The sequence below is a fragment of the Myotis yumanensis genome, unplaced genomic scaffold (genome assembly GCF_028538775.1).
Source record: "Myotis yumanensis isolate MYYU_CA2020_CCGP unplaced genomic scaffold, mMyoYum1.0.hap1 SCAF_9, whole genome shotgun sequence".
Taxonomy (NCBI): domain Eukaryota; kingdom Metazoa; phylum Chordata; class Mammalia; order Chiroptera; family Vespertilionidae; genus Myotis; species Myotis yumanensis.
In genome coordinates, this window is record NW_027223760.1 from 29,832,385 (window position 1) to 29,849,678 (window position 17,294).

The window sequence follows — 17,294 nt, forward strand, 5'->3', positions numbered from 1 at the left end:
TGCTTTCATTTCCTGACCTCTTGAGTCAAAACACATCGAAAGCTGCTGGACTTAGAAAGGACAACCCTAGGAGCTCCCTGGCAAGATCATCTGTGGGAAGATGGCAGATCAATCAGTTGTTAGCCGTTATCACCGTAAAAGTTTTGTCTATCAGGAAAGGTAAGTCTTGGGGGAGAAGAAATGCCAGGAGAGCACACAGGGCCTAGGTGGGGGAAGTCACAGTGAAGGCTCCTGAGGGTCCCAAGTCAGAGCAGAGACCATGGACATGAGGCTGGTTTTCCCAGGGGAGGTCCCTGCAGACTGATGGCTGGGGAAAGGCTCCACACAGTAAAGAAGACAGAAGGAAACCCATCGCTGACTCACAGAGAATAACATGAGACATGCAGACCCCATGCTCAAATACGCCGTAAGTTCCCATACCTCATGTTATATAATATTTAATATCATATAAACATAGCTATGGCCATTATTTAAAAAGATAAGAACAATTGGCAAAACTCAGGTTGCTGTTCCATGGACTCAGATGTGCCAATGTTCCTCAGATGGTAGCTCTTTACCAAATCTGATAGGAATAAGGATTCTGTAGAAATATGTTCATTGATTTAAAAATATGGCCATTATATTTTGTTAAATGGAAAATTTTCTTAACAAAAGAGTGTGTACAATAGAAATGCATCCATGCATAAAATATTCCAAATTTATAAAATGCATAAAATATTCCAAAACGTAAATATGTGTTTGGGTAAAAAGGCTGCAATAAAACAATTGACTACATTTTCTTATTTTTTCTACAATGGCCACGTGTGGTTTTGTTGTGTTACGGTCAGCCTGGAGAGGAAAGGAGAGATGACTCTTTATCACAAAAACCCACTGCTCTGCTCGCAGCACAGCTCGTGCTGTGCCTCTGCCGCCGCCGTGTGGCTGTTAGGAGATATAACATGCGAAGCCCCAGACAAACGCCAAGGTTTTATCTTAAATAGATTCCTCATCCTCTTTCACAGGTTCATGGCCTGGACTTGTCCCACTCAGGAATACCAGGCTTCCGTGACAGGAAGTGCTAGGAGAGGACGGGCCTGTGAATTCCTACCTGCTCCTGATGCTAAAGAGTTGGATACAGACCCTGGTAGGGGGGTCAAGATCCAGAGAACCACTCCAGCAGGAGTGAGGGTGGAGATAAGAAAGGATGAAACCTCAGGAGACTAGTGGCCAATGGTGACCGCGAAACGAAAGTGGTATTGGAGCATCTCCTTTGCCTCAGGGGGTCAAGGTGAGCCACACGGAGCCAGTGATGGCTAGTTACTTCTGCTGTCTGTCTACAGAGCACTTGAGGCCACTGCCCTGCTCTGCCATATGTGTGTGCGTTCCCAGAAATACAGAGGGAAGTTCAGTGGGTTCACAATGTCCCTTATTCCCCCTCCTGGTAATTTTAACTTACGATTAATCAGCCTGCTGTTTGAGCAACAAACCATGATTTGATGCTATTATCAAATGACAGGCACGTAGATTTAACCTGATCCTTTAGCATTTGCAAAATTGTTAGAAGGCATTAATGCTAAGCCTTAAAATGATTAACATTTTGCTTACCTAAAAGTCAATTTTTCTCTGCTTGAATTGTCAGATCTATAACAACAAAGATCAACAGGATTCCATAACGAATCCCCTTACTCTCAAAGCATAGGTATACACAATGTACACACACAAACACGCATTCTGTTTGAAACGCCCTGACTGCCCATTTCTTAAACCTAGACTTTAGCCCCTTTTCGTGCATATGACCCAGGGCTAAAGCTCAGTGTGGTCCTCCTACATCACTGTCAGATTGTCTGCATTCAAATGCAACTCTAGCATTTACTGGGTGACCACGGGCAAATCACCTAGCCCCGTGGTTGGCAAACTGCAGCTCGTGAGCCACATGCGGCTCTTTGGCCCCTTCAGTGTGGCTCTTCCACAAAATGCCATGTGCGGGTGCGCACATACAGTGTGATTGAAACTTCGTGGCCCATGCACAGAAGTCGGTTTTGTGGAAGAGCCACACGGAAGGGGCCAAAGAGCCGCATGTGGCTTGCGAGCCGCAGTTTGCCGAGCCGCAGTTTGCCAACCACTGACCTAGCCTTTCTGAGTTACCTCTTCTGTATCATGATAGTAATAGGACCACCTATGGGGCTGTTGGAAGGTTAAATGAGTTAATATCTATAAAGTGCTGAAAGTAGTTCCTGGCACAGGGAGTCCTAGAGAAACTCATTAACTCATTCTGTCCTTTAGTTATATATCAAAATGGGCTTGAAATGTAATTAAACTCATTCTGTCCTTTAGTTATATTTCAAAATGGGCTTGAAATTAATTAATTCGGTAATTAATTTTTAAAACAGTAGTTAAAAAACAAATTTGATTTTCTCCCTCCCCCCACTAATAAAGACCATTTATTACTAAATTTGGGTGACAATGAAATGGCCAGTGCCTCCTTGTCCACCTCTAAAGTTTGATGACCTTTTCAGAAGAATCAAGCTTATTACTATTCTCCTCCACGCCTCTCCTTAACCCCTTAATCACAGCCCTTGTCAGAATCAGTGTCTTCATCAGTCCCACGTGTTTTAGAAAAGGTAAAGAACATGTGCATGGGTGTGTGCACATGTGTGCATGTGTATTTGATATGATCCCATGTATGTGCACAGATATCTGTGTTAATGTACGTGGTGCATGTGTTACTTGTGCGTGCACATGTGTGTCTCTCTGTGTGTGATTGCATGTATGTGTACACGTGTGCATTTCATGTATACATCTGACTCTATGTGTGGTAGAGGATAGCCATCCTGAGCATCCTGATACAACTATACTTTCAATGTGATCTCTTCCACTATCCTTCCAGCCCTGGTCCTGGATCTATCTGCCCCCTTCTTCTCACTTTCCATTAGGCAGCTCAACCAGCTCCTCACTCCAGCAACACTTACCTGTTGGTGTTTTCCAGAACCTCGACCTTCTTCCGAAGCTCCAAATTTTCCGTTGAACAAGACTCCACCCTGAACAGGGAGCAGAAAGAAGCAAATTCATTTGATCAGTAGAGCAATGCTGAGCCAGGAACTCAGGTGGAGGTAACTGGGGAGCAGAGAAAGAAGACAGAGCATCAGCTACCCCAGGAGGGTGAGGGAAAGAGCCTGGACAACCTGAATTGGGAAGAAGGGTGAGAAGACAGAAGAAAAAAATAGAAAGAGTTTAGTAACAAGTGCCTCAATAATAAAAAATGAACTGGATGGTACAAAACGTGAACTTCTCTTCGGGTATTCCAACCTTGTTTTCTCTCACGTCTTCCCTAATGGTCTCAATGCCCATCACACTTCTCTCTCTGGACTATGGGGTCTGGGTGCTGACAGCTGTACTCCTGGCCAGACAGACTCATCGGAAGCCAAGAGGCTTAGGGCAGGGCCAAAGGGGAGGAGAGGAACACAGGACCTCAAGAGAAGGAATCCGGGTGCTGGAGCATGCGTGCCCCAAAGAGACAAAAAAGAGATCTTCATAGAAACTTCTTGCCTCTGGATGCCTACAGAAATGAGGGGACAGAATGAGACTACTTAAGGAAAACTAACTTTCAGTAGAAACCTCAAGAACCAGCCAGGATTCACTGGCCACTCCTTCCCCCAGGTACACATGAAGATTCATTCTGTGTCCGGGGCCCCATTCCCATCTAAAAGTGAAGTTAGCTTGAAGTTAACTATTTTCTAGGGCCAGTGCAGGTGCATGTGTTACTTGTGCGTGCATTGTATTGTATTTAATCATATTTTCTAACAGCCCTTCTGAAATCCCAGGCTTTTCAGAAGAGCAAAGGCTGCCTTCGAGTGTTGTTGTGAAAATCCTCTTGCCTGCCGCCCGACTTACAGTGGGCAGGAAATAACAAGGCCAACCTGACATTCCATCTCCTGCTTTCCCTGGGGCGTGGCTCTGATGAATCAGCTCTGCTCCCTTTGGCTGTTGCAGGGGGCGTGACTGTGAATATCTGTACACGTTTAAAAGGAAGCCTTCAGGGACTGGAAGATCTTTGGTTGGAAACGAATGTGGTCCAAATGCCCCTAAGATCACGTGCCTGAGCGGACCCTGAGAATATCATGCTAAGTGAAATAAGTCCGACAGAAAAAGTAAAGAACCATGTGACTTCACTCCTATGTGGGATATAAAACTGAAAGCAACAAATGAGCACAAGAAAAACAAACAAACAAAAACCCATAGACACAGCCAACAGTATGGTGGTTCCCAGAGGGAAGGGAGTGGGGGGTCGTAAAGGGGAGAGAGCTTTAAACACATGGCGATGGAAGAAGATTGGACTTTGAGTGGTGGGCACACAATGTAATATACAGATATGTGTTGCTGAATTGTATACTTGAAACATAATCTTATCAACCAATAAATTTAATTTTTAAATTTGTCACCCCAATAAATTTAATTTTTAAAAAAGATTGAGTGTACTTTTGCTTCTTGCCATTATATAAGCTTTGCCTTTGAAAACCACTAGGTGTCAGGCGAAACCCAGTTGATTAAGCAAGGAGTTCACACTGGCAGCTGGGCGGGACTTCAGCTCTGCACGCGCACGCACACACACACACACACACCCTCCTCTGTGCATACTGCCCAACAGACGCAACAGTCTGGCAGGGACCTACTTTTTCTCCAGGCTGTCCATGTACTCCTTCTTCTTTCTCCTACTCTCCTGCGCAGAAATCTGAGGTATAAGGGGGAAAGGATTAAGCTCCAGTTATATCAGAAGCCAGTTGTGTCAAAGGAAGAGAGGCAGCTATTAGCACAGAAACCACGAAAGCCCTGCTCACTTTTGTGGCCACTCCTTACTCCTCTGACACAAAACAATGGTCTGCAGAATTATTTTAATAAAGAAAACCCCACAATCTTTAAAAAAAAAAAGATTAAGTAAGCACCCATAAGTATTTATATTTATTTATAAATTATAGACAGACTGGGTGAAATAGGTGAAGTAATTGACCAGTACAGATGGGTCGTGGGGATATACTAGTAAAGTACAGCCCAGGAAATATAATCAGTAACAGTGTAACAACTATGTATGGTGCCAGGTGGGTACTGGAAATATTGGGGGAAACACTTTGTAAAGTGTGTGATTGTCTAACCACTATGCTGTACACCTGAAATACAAAATATTATGGCATATAAACCGTAATTGAAAAATAAAATTTTTATTATAAATAAATAAATTACAGACAGGCCTACTAGAGGGAAATATCATGTACATCATAAAACAGTTGAAAGGCTGATTTTTTAAAATGATTTACATTAATGTTCTAACGATTTCCTCCCACCCCTGAATGAATCATCGTGGGCACCAAGCACGTGCACGCCCGAATGGGGAGTCCACTGACCCAGAGGATGGAGGGCGGGGCTGGAGGAAGACAGGGGCAGGAGGTGGCCACGCTCCCGCTGCTCCTGGCCCAGGGAAGGGAAGGCTGAGCCTCGGCCCCACGATGGGAGGGCTGGCGATGGGAGGGAGGGAAGGCACGTGGGCTCGATTCTGCTCCTGGTCTTTGCTCACGGAAGGACCTACATCTGAAGGGCTCACCTTGTTCTTGATTTTCCTCCGGATTTTCTTCAGGGCCTTCTCCTCTGATTTTGTCAGGGGCAGCTTGGTGGGGATGGGATAGCCCTCGGCGACCAGTGTCCTCTTCTCCTCCTCTGTGAGGACCAGTGGGCCTGAGCCCTGCAGTTTCTGTGCAAACCCAGAAGCAGAGGGGGTCAGAAAGGGACAGCTGGGCACGCTGAGGCCAGCCCTCCAGAGGGGTGCGAAGGCTGGTATACCATCCTCTCAAACAGCCGAGAGAAAAGGCTGCCCCATCTGCTCTTGGTGAGGAACAGGTACTTTGAAGTCGTAGCAGAAATGGAGAAAGCCAGGCTGGCGTGGCTCAGGGGTTGAGCATCGGCCTATGAACCAGGAGGTCACGGTTCAATTCCCGGCCAGAGAACTTACTGGGACTAAATGCAAATTTTCAAAATTGTGTTGATAGGCAATTCTTACAGAATTTTTAATTATCCAATTCCATTCAAATTTCTTTATTTGATATTATAAATTCAATAAACTGATGATAATGTTTAAGAATTAATGGAAACCAATTAATTCCTCAGTACAATAAGAAGTTAATGATCTATCTACCCCTATTTTTCATTTGGAAAACGGTGCCCTTGTATATTGTAAGGATGAATGGTGCCATGACTTCTAACTTGTTTCTGGGTTTAAAGGCGTACCAGAGGGGGGGAAAGGTTACTCTACATTTTTAAGCTTTAGACACCAAAACATTTAATCCCTGGGAGATGTTTAAGTTCACCAAAGATTGCTTATTTAAAAAACAAGGGCATTTCCTACTGCAGGTCGTAAGGGTCACCTACATGGATGTAAACATGTGTGAGATGATTCGGAGGAGAAAAACAACGCACTTGTATTCCTCATGCCATAGCCATGTAAAATAAACATAGGAACAAAATGGGAGGCGTGCACAGGAAGAGAACTGTGTCACCAGGTGAGGTGACGAGCCATTCCTAAAAGCGTTCTGTAAGAGTATCACCTGCTTTAGACCTAAAACTTCCTTGCCAGAGTAATAATCACGTGGCCTCGAGTGGCAGCCACTCTGGGTGAAGGGCCAGGTGACAGAACGCAAAGAGCTCGTGTCCCAAGACGGGCGAAGACTTACATGAGGCGCCGTGAGAAGCGGGGAACTGGAGAGGGCCGAGGGGGCCCGTGGCACCGCTCTGGCTGGGCTGTGGGTCTGAGGCAGGCCGAAGGGGTGCAGGCGCGGGTTGGGGCTCAGGCTGCCCTCTGAGTCACTGCTGTGGCTGCTGGGAGGGGTGGGCGGCAGGTGCAGGTGGTCCACGGAGGCTGAGGAACAGGAAGCGGGTTCCACACATCAGACAGCAGCCAAGCAGGATTTTCGGCAGCTAAACAACCTGCACATCCACACAGCGGGACGTGGGGTGACTGAACAAAGCAATGAGGATCTGCACGAGTTGATGCAGAAACATCTCCAAGATGAATTGTTAAAGGGGGCTGGGGGGGGGGGGGGGGGGCGGGGAACCAAGGTGCAGAGAGTATATAAAGCAGCCCTCCTTTCATATGAAAAGGGAGAAAAGAGAATACAGAGTTCTATTTGCTGTATCTACATAAAGAAACGCTGGAAAATAGAGAAGAAACTAATCGAATGATGCAGGGATGAGGAAAGTGCTGGCATGATTTTTCACTGTATTAATTTTGTATCATTTCTATAGTTGGATTTGTAAACCTTATAAATGTATTATAATCTCTAAAAAACAAAAACAAAACCCTGGGAGCCCATGAGGATGTGAGGAAAGCTCATTTGTCTCCGGAGGAGTGTGCACAGTAGGCCTGCAGGTGAGATGCCAGGCACTCTTCATTAGAAAGTACTAAATCCATCTGTGGACAGATAGGTAGGCACTGAAAACAAATGGGGGCGGGGGGCTTTCTCCTGTAAAGTCCCCCGTCTTTGAGTCCATCCTTTGCCCGTCTTCAAGGAGGCACACGCACCCTCCTGGGACCCGGGAGCCTGGGTCAGTATCACTCGCTCAGCGGATGGATGGGTTCGGGAAGAGAGAATCCACTCTCAGTTCAACCTGAGGGGGTCTCCCTCCTTTGTCTGAACGGTGGACCTTCCCGCTGTGCTGAAATACCTTGAGAGCCAGCCTCGGTTATGGAGCCAAGGGACGCACCTTGGTCAGCCTGTCACCTCACACCCAGGAGGGGGCCACCACAGTCCCTAGCACAGGGGCTCTGAACCCCGCACGGTGCCTCACACACACTGAGGCTGGCTTGGCCAGAGGACTGCCAGGGGTTGTAGACAACAAGGGGACGTGCAATAAACCTGCCAGCTCGGGGACCACATGGCAGGCCCGCCCAGCCCAGTGGCCAAAAGTAACCGCCCAGGATGGTCTGATGGTAAATTCCTGCCTGGGCGGGCCTGGTACGTCTTCACCTCCCAGGCCTCCAGCTTCCTTAGCAAAGGTCAATCTTTATCTTAAGGGAGCTCTGCCCACTGTTCTTATGCAGCTCGGATAACATATCTTTGAAATGTCAGCGTAATCTCCTTTGCTTACGCCTTGAGGGCTCAACCACCCACACCGGAGCCAAGACCACAGAACCCTCAGTGCTATCCTGTTCCCCACATACGTTAATTATTAACCATCCTGTACCCACCAATGTGAGTGAGTTCCTCCGCTTTGCCTTTGATCAAACCCCAGAGATTCCCCCACTCTGCTTTTTCCCACTGCCTTATTCTACCAGCAGTGGATTTCATGTAACCCTCCTTCCGCCTCCTCCTTTGATTCTAATGTATAAAATAAGGTGCAGTTCTCTGGAGCATTTTCTCAATCTGTTGAGATTTCCTTCCTGGCAGTTGTTGTCAATTTGGCTCAAAAAAAAAAAAAAACAACTTACAAAAATCCTTTACAGTTTGGACATTTCTTACATCAACAGGGCCATGGGAAGGCCTGAGCCTTCCCCTCTTCAGACAGAGAAGGTCTGATGCACTGTCGATGGAAAGGGCCTAAGAAAGACGGCCCCAGCCAGAGCTGCCTTTGGGGTGACAAGCAGCAGCCAGGCGGCTCTCTCTCCCACTGAAATGCCTGAATGTCTGAGGGGGAGGCGATAAGCCAGGGCCCACTCAGCCACCCCTTTTGGCCACGGGGTCTCATCTCCATTCACAGCCCACATTTTTTTTCCCTCTCATTCTCTCTCATTCTAACCCTTCTTTTCTTTTTCTAACACGCTACTTTTTTGCTAGATGCTTCCCCTTTTCTCTGCCAAAGAGCTCCCTGGGCTTTTTAGTGTCTATAGGCTTAGAGCTAAAGAATATTCTAGAACAGTGATGGCGAACCTATGACACGCGTGTCAGAGGTGACATGCGAACTCATTTTTTTGGTTGATTTTTCTTTGTTAAATGGCATTTAAATATATAAAATAAATATCAAAAATATAAATCTTTGTTTTACTATGGTTGCAAATATCAAAAAATTTCTATATGTGACACGGCACCAGAGTTAAGTTAGGGTTTTTCAAAACGCGGACACGCTGAGCTCAAAAGGTTCGCCATCACTGTTTTAGAACAAGCCTATATACCTCTGTTGCCAACTCCCCTGCCAACAGTTCCAGGCAGCTAAGGAGGGTAGGTATGCACCTTAGCTATGTGCTTACCTAGAAACGAGTCCTGAGTGTGTTGCCAGGGTTTCCCCAACGCCTTGAAAACCTATGGCACTCGATGGTGTTAAATGAACTCAACAAGGAGGCCATGATTCCAAGGGGCCTCCAGTGCTGTGGCGGCCTACGGCCTACGTAAGCAACCCCGAGCCAAGCCTTCAAATGCTTCAAGGTTACCAAACTGAAACCTAAGGACGCCCACCACAAACAGCCAACGAGGCTTTACGCTCCAGCCAGCCGGAACCTGCTCCCTTTGCTCTGCCCCTTCCTTGTGCATCTCTCCCCACCTCGTTGGTGGAGCACTTCTAACCGCTTCCAGGTTGGTGCTGCCGGTTCCGATCAACTTTACTCAAAATAAACTCAAAATGTAAAATATGCCTGTTTACTTTTCAATAATGCTTCTAAAAAAGCACTGTAAAGTGCTTGTAAACAAACAACAACAAAAACCAAGCAGACTTGGGGCTGTGTATGACATTCTGGGGGACTAGCCAGGAGTTCCTAGTGCTAACTGTCCCTTTTACTTGGCACAGCCCAAATTATTCTAATACTTTTCTCCTTTCTAAACAGAGAGTGCCCCACAAACAAAACAAGACAGGAAAAGTGCAGCAAATTTGAATTCCCTCTTTCCTACCCATGAAGAGTTACTAGTAGACTTGGCCACAGGTGCCTTAGTCTCAGATTTCTAAATACCATTTGAAATGCAGCTCCTAGGTTACTAAAGGGGCTGGGACATCAGCGGCTCTGCCTAGAAGCTCAGAGGCCTTCAAGGATATTGGATTTCCTGATCTGTTTGTCAGGCTAACGAGGAAGGGCTGCTATTTACTCTCAAGACACCTCTCCTCCAGTGACCCGGATTCCGAGGCCACCCTGGGACGCGCTAGTAGTTACCACGCTTTCTGAAGCAAACTGCAACAGAAATGAAAACAGCGACATGTATCTGATAATAATAACCGGAATCATAAAAATGAAGAAAACTACAGCCGAATCTAAAGCTGAAAGGCACAAATGTATATCACCCGGTGCAAAGAAATACTGTCTCAATATGGACTCTAGTCAACATTATTACGCTTTAAAATCTAATCTTTTTTTTAAATTGATAATAAAGGCAAACACATTATTACCCTGATTAAATGGTCCCAATCAAATCCTAACTTAATTTCTGGTGGAATGAGGGAGGACTGTGTGTCCATGAGAACTGCTCTGCTTCTTGGTCTCTGTGGGTCACCACTCCCCACGGGAGGAGGCTGTGTGCACAGGGTCCCACCAGGACGGCAGGAGGCCCCTGTGTTCTTGTTCCTCTCCGTCGGAGTCACAGCAGGCTAGAGAGGTTTTGAAAAGTCACCCTGGCTAGGAGTCCAAGTCCCGTAAAAGATTTAGGGGGAAATGAAGTCTGTACATATACGAAAAAATAAAATGCCGCTTTCAAAATGTGTATTTAGAATCAAGGTTTTTAAGAACAGAGCTAGTTCATGAAGCAAGCTATGGCTTTGGGACCGACTGACCCCAGCACTTCTCCCACACTGCCTTTCTCTTCCGACCTACACCAAACTGAAGGGGCCCGGGAGAGGAGACAGACCTTCTTTGGGAGAGAAGTTTAGGAACTGATCCACTTCGTGAGGCTCCAGCTTAATCTTAGGGATGACTGTCTGGCACGAGGAATCAACCTAAAGGAAGAATTTCAAACACAGTTTTTAAAAACCAGTAACAACCTCAATGAAACACCCCAGGGAGCTATTTGTCATCTGTGTCTTTCTCTGAGGGGCAGCCCCGCATCGCCGGAGCCGGCTGAGGCCCGGCTGAACACAGGCGATTTTGCCAAGGAGCTGGTTTAGCCTTAACCCCTCTCTCACTGCCAAACCTGGCATTCCAGCAGATGGAACCCGCAGAATCTTCAAATTAAAAGCCCAGGGCTCACTTACTAGTCCTTTTTCTACTGTTTTTATGGGAATAGAAATGCATCTTATCACAAAATAGTCAGAAATGTTTAACGAGCCACAGGCCTGCACCAGTTTGTGCAGAGTAAGCACTGGGTGAACCACCCTCATTCATTCTCTCCAGGCTGCCTGATGACTGGCGATATCTACCCATGAACTATTCGGTAGGAAAAAGAGAAAAGGTATCTGGTTCATGCACAGGGAGCAAGGCCATGACCCTGACCTTTCTAGCTACTTAAAACCAACTCCTCTAATAGCCAGGAGCCCCATCCAGTGAAGAGACTCAGGTAGCTACTGAGCAAGTTATGATTCTGGTCTATTGGCAGACACTGGAAATACCCAGAGAGAAGGTGAAATTCTACCTGCTGTCGGCATGGAATTGAGCAAGGAAGAAATTCCCAATTTCTTATGTTTTCCATGGGCAACACAATAAGAATTGGTAGGTGTGTGATCCAAGAATTGAGCCATTGCAACTCAGGATTTCAGTAGGAAAGTAAAATATAGCACAGGCACTAGCATTCCCGATTGCCGTGGCTCTGTAAGCCATGAATCACCCCACCATCTTAACCGGGACCTTTCCACTGCCTTAAAAATCAATACATGGAGGATTTCCTTTATTTACCATGGATATCCAGCTGTTGGTTTATTTTGTAAGAGCAATCACAGAAAAAATAAATCACACTTGCTACCAATTTTTCTGGACAATGCCTTTAAAGGAAATTATATAATCAATGCTGACACCAAACCAACATATCCTTGATACATACATACAGACATACATACATACATAGTTAGCTATCCTTAGACATATACAGCCACTAGCTGCAAACAGATGAAATGCCTTATTAGAGAATGAGAAGCTAGGTCTTTTGATCTCATTTGTTTATATGGAAGACAATTGAGAGTACCCCAGTATTCATTTCCAGAGGAGGTTCCTCCTTTTCAAACGGGGTGGAGATGGCTGTGATGGTCAGAGTGACAGAGGGAACAAGTCCTGGGGGTGACTCCTCCGTAATTGGCTCGGTCTTGATGGTGGTTGAAGGAAATTCGGTAGACAGGTACCATTTCTCATTCTCCACTTCATCTGTGGGAAAAAGACAAGCACACCTGTGAACTGGCTCCGGGCATCAGGCATAAGTAAAACAAAGGACCACTCTCATCTTTCTCCTCAAAAAAAAAAAAAAAAAAAAAAAAAAGGCTCCAACAAAGAATGATTGAGAGTAGAATAAAAGGAAATATAATGAGGGTGTGAGACATGGATAGAAGAACCAATGGCAAAGTAAGAAACCATACTTGCATTCATGTGAGCGTCATTCGCTAAGGAAACTCTAGGAGGGTCCATGAAAAAGAAAGAACCTTGGCTTCCTGTACAGACAGGAAGGAAGCTGGGAGGATGGGAAAGAGAATAGGAGGGAGAATTACAATGTGTCATGTTTTATACTTTTTGGTTTTCAAACCAAGTTAATGTGTTATCTATTTAAAAATAAATAAATAAGCACATTTAAAAATAATAATAAAAAGAGACAAGTGGTTGGCCACCAGGGTCTCAGGAGAGAGGACTGCAGACAATGGTTAGGAGGTATCTCTAGCCTTCTCCCAATGGACAGTTATTTGTTTTCTTCTTTTTTCTTTTTTTTTTTTCTTCTCACTCTCAGTCTTTTGTTTTCCCACAACCCCACGTATGCTTTAAACCAGACTTAGACGTCCAGAACTTTACTAGCCCTCTGGGAAAGCAGAGTTAGTCACCAATGCCTGGCCCTTGCCGAAACGGACTACATACGCATCCAGACAAAAGGGTTGAGTCTTGGCGAGTCTTGAGTCTTGGTTTGCTACTGGCTTTCGTGATCATGACAAGGCCTGGAGGTAGCAACAAAGCAACACAACAGAGCAGACAGAAGCTCCTCTACCACTTACCCCACACTTTCCCAGGACACCACACAGCACCGTGTTTCAGACATACCGCCTCAGCACAGCCCTGGAAGAGCAGGAAGGAGAGCAGGAAAGGAAAGACGAGGAGATTGCAAACAGGCGCAGAACAAGAAAAAACAAGTGAGGGGTTCTCCAGAATCAGCATTCCTTACCTAATCCCAGTTTTACTAAAATGAGGAGAAAATAAACAGAGATAGGCTCCCAGGCTTCATGAAGATAATTTAAACACTCACACAACATGCTTGGTGAGTCATGACTGTTCAGGGAAGCAGTTATTCGTATTATGAAATGATTTTACACTCAAGAACTGGACTCAAGTTTTCTCATGAAAAAGCACAAGGAAATCACCCACTACTGCCAGGGGTGGGAAGCGCGGGCACCGAAGCTAAAAACTAAAGTTTACAAATAATAAATGGTATTTCATAAGCAACTTCCTTCCAACACAGGAAAGAGTGAGATTCCCATTCACAAAGGAAAATGATCTGCCCCCTAAAGCCAAATTACAATTGACTTAATTATCCCAGCCCCCATTTGGTTGCTGAAGTAAAATGAAGACGGGCAAGAAGATGTTTTGCTTTCAGGGCTAGTTCTAGAATGCTGCTCAGTGTGGTGGAGTGATGGAGAGTTTCCATCTTTTTCTGGGGTGAGCGCCACATCCTGGCAGAGGGGGAGGGGAGGTGAGGGGAGGGAACAAAGGGCCTTTGATGGCAGCCTGAGGAGGGAGACCACACTGTACTTGACACAGATTTCTGCTGGCCAGATGGGCGCCCAGCTCAGCTCAGAGAAGCAGCTGCATGAGGAGCCAAGAGAAGACTCCAATGCCTCTCCCAAAAGGAGCTTAGGAAGGAGAAGACTGTCACCTGCAAGAAAGAGACAGTGAAGGCAGATGTGGGGGAGGGTGGGAGAGACGGAGAGAGAGCAGAGATCACACGTTCTCCATTCAGCAATGGCATGTGGATGTCTCCTCTGCCCACAATGAGCAATATTTAGCTGAAAGAGACAGGATGATGAAATATATAGCCTCCGTGTTTATTAAAATTAACGGTCAGGTGACATCCCTGAGAAAAAGGCCTCAGGCAATTACCAGGAAATTGTATGGCAAGGCCAGATCCCCTGGCCATGAAGTTATGATGACGGTGATAAAACTTAAGGCACAAGTCAAACAAACGAAAAGGCAAAAAATAAACACAAAAAGCAAATACAGAGTTATGACAAAATGAAGACAGGTAATGAAATTGGTTCCTCCAATCTCACTAAGCCATTCTCAAAGGGCACACATTTATAAAATAGGTCAAGATAGTTTACATTCTCAATGTTCAGTGTCCTGTTCCCCCGTTTTAAAAGAAATTTATCCATATAAAGTCACTGCTCTATCAGAGACGGGACTGAAGGACAAATCATGATACTTGAATTATAAAACAAAACTTTCTCAAACACAACTGAACTCTCTCTCCAGGGAGAAGCCGAGGAAGCTGCCTCTCCTCCCCTGAGCTTTTTAGAGGACAAACAGCTGGCATTGCCTTCATTCCTCCACTCTGATAGAGTAATTTCGGCCTCTACTTGAAAGATACTTTTTGAGTTAGAAGTTTATGACCATCAAGTGCAAATATATCATTGTCCAGGTGAGGAAACTGACATGCAAGCACAGTGCAAATTATGCGGGACCCAGATCTCTGCACACCCAACCAATATCCTTGCCATTAAGGAAACAGCTAAACACGCAGACAAATATTTGTGCACAAATTGGCTCATGACAGCATTATTTTTAATCACAAATCACTGAAAATAACCAAAACATTGAAGAGCAAGGGCAAGGTTAACAAATTATGGCGTACCCATACAATAGAATATTTATATATCCATTAACATTACATATATCAAACCTTTTTAATAACACGGCAAAGATTTGTGATAAAATATTAAGAAACAAACCTGGATATTAATTTGTATACTATTAATGAAGAAAGTAATAGAAAAAAAAGACTAAAGGAAATATGCCGAAAGCGTATCTCTGGAGAATAATTCAGAACACATGTGACATTTTTGTTTTTAAATTTTATGCTCTTTCTAAATTGCCTGTACTGAGTATACATTGTATGTGGATGCTCACACATGGGGATGGCCTGCTTCTTCCTGCACTACTTTATGCCTTAGGATGGTAATTATTAGATAGAAGCTCCAGTGGCTCAAGGTCCATTCAGCATCCTTTGAATTAACAAGAGTCAATGAGTACCTCAATATATATGGAATAAATTGCAATACTGGTTCCAGTTCTTCAATCCTCCAGCTATTCGTGTCCTTTGCCATGTATTTTGTAGTACCCTCCTACTGTGGACTAGTACCCATCTTGGGACTGGCCATGCAATTTGATTTGGCCAATGGGATGTTAGCTTCCTAACACAAGTGGAGTCTTAAAATGCATTTACAGCCCTCGCCAGTGTGTCTCAGTGGATAGAGTATCAGCCCACCCGCCCAAGGGTCATTCCTGGTCAACAGGCTGTACCTGGGTTGCAAGTTCGATCCCCGGCCCCACTGGGGCATGTGCAGAAGGCAACCAATTGATGTGTCTCTCTCACATTGATGGTTTCCCTCTCTCTCTCTGTCGCTCCCCTTCCCTCCCTTTCTCCCACTCTCTCCAAAAATCAATGGAAAAAAATATCCTCAGATAAGGATTAACAACAACAACAACAAAATAACAACAGATGCATTTGCACAGCTGGAGTTACACACTTGTACTTTTGCCATCATATGAGAAGGATGTGTCAGAACAATCTATTGATCCCAGGAGGATGACAGACACACAAAAGAGAGTTACCCCCAAATAAGCCTGGCTAAAATTAGCCAACTCTCTCAGCTGGCGTTAGACATGTGAGTGCATCCAGCAAAATCACTCAGCTGCCCTCCCCTTTAGCCCCCACCAAATCAGCCAGCCTCCAGCCAAGGCTCAGACACGTGAGCTGTAATAATAAATGATTGCCGTTAAAGCTAATAAGTTTTGCATATTTTATTATGAAGTAACATAGCTGGCTGATAGAATATAATTGAATATATATTCAAGAAATTAAATCATTTCATCAGAACCTATTGCAACCAAATAACTATACCTCATTTCCATAATAATTCCTCTAAACCATCAATTGTGAACCATATCAACTCATATTTTTCGACGGACTCATTAGGCCTACCAGTTATGTCACAGAATAAATGAGAAGAAAATCAGCCAGTAAAAAACCTGGTGAGAACAAACTTTTTGTGAATTAAATAAGTATGCCTCATCTAAATCCCTCAGCATTCCAGTGGCAGTTGGAATTGGAGAAAAGGGCTTTCATTCTGAACTACTTACTGGGTGTTGGCTTGTACTCTGTCCCTCAGTGGAAATAAATATCAAATCATAGAAAACAACATGACAAATGTAACCTATGAGGTATGAGGTTAACAAAGGATAGAGTAAAAGGGAATGAGTAGAACATGTATTATAAGTTTCCACCCGACCTTATTTTCATATTTTTATTTCATTGGCAAAAAAGATCAGCAAGACCACCATGGCTTAGAACTGAAATTATCCTTAGACATTTGGGTTATTGGCTAAACTACAAAAGCAAGTGTCAACACATATGCTACACCCTCTAATTTCTAAAGCTTGAAGCTCAGATATTGAGTTAAAAATGTTTCCTCTAAATTGTGTTTACACGCCTTCTAAGTTTCATTGCAGAAGGAGAATATCACCCAATAAGGTCAGCAGTGCACACAGTGGGGAGTAAGAAGAAGCCCTGCCTGTCTTCTGATTTCATTTAAACAGCTTCCTGTCAGAGGTCAGACTCGGCTGGCACATTTCCTCAGCATCACCACTCAGCTATCAGCAAGAAAATAAAAACAAGCCACTGTCACATGATGATGAGCAAGTCCTCCACAACCAAGGACAAAATGGAGCAGCGTGAGCCGTGGGGGTGGACGCCAGGGGCATTCACACAGCAGGGTGAGTAGAGGAGCTGAAGAAGACGTGAAATCTAAGCCAATGTGGAGGCAACACCAAAATGCAGGTCCTCAATCATTTCCATGTGTTCTGCATAAATAATTGCATTGGATAGATACTGATTCCTGGGGAGAGGGAAAGAAAAGATGCAACTCTAAATTAGGAGCGCATGGTATATGTATAAATGTTATACTATATATGTATGTTATTATGTGTATATACGTGTATATACATGTGCGTGCATATACAT

The 17,294-nt window shown here is 44.7% G+C and overlaps 1 protein-coding gene across 2 annotated transcripts in view; it reads right to left on the reverse strand.

The window, feature by feature from the left end:
• The window catches only part of CREB3L2 (cAMP responsive element binding protein 3 like 2), a 110,758-nt gene that overhangs the window by 17,068 nt on the left and 76,396 nt on the right, over positions 1 to 17,294 (reverse strand). For both annotated transcript variants that reach the window (XM_070423980.1, XM_070423981.1), the window contains exons 3-8: positions 12,051 to 12,226; positions 10,785 to 10,872; positions 6,696 to 6,880; positions 5,573 to 5,719; positions 4,650 to 4,708; positions 2,949 to 3,017 (exon numbers count right to left, since the gene is read on the reverse strand). In XM_070423980.1, the coding sequence (XP_070280081.1) occupies positions 2,949 to 3,017; positions 4,650 to 4,708; positions 5,573 to 5,719; positions 6,696 to 6,880; positions 10,785 to 10,872; positions 12,051 to 12,226 (724 nt within the window). The remainder of the gene's footprint in view (positions 1 to 2,948; positions 3,018 to 4,649; positions 4,709 to 5,572; positions 5,720 to 6,695; positions 6,881 to 10,784; positions 10,873 to 12,050; positions 12,227 to 17,294) is intronic.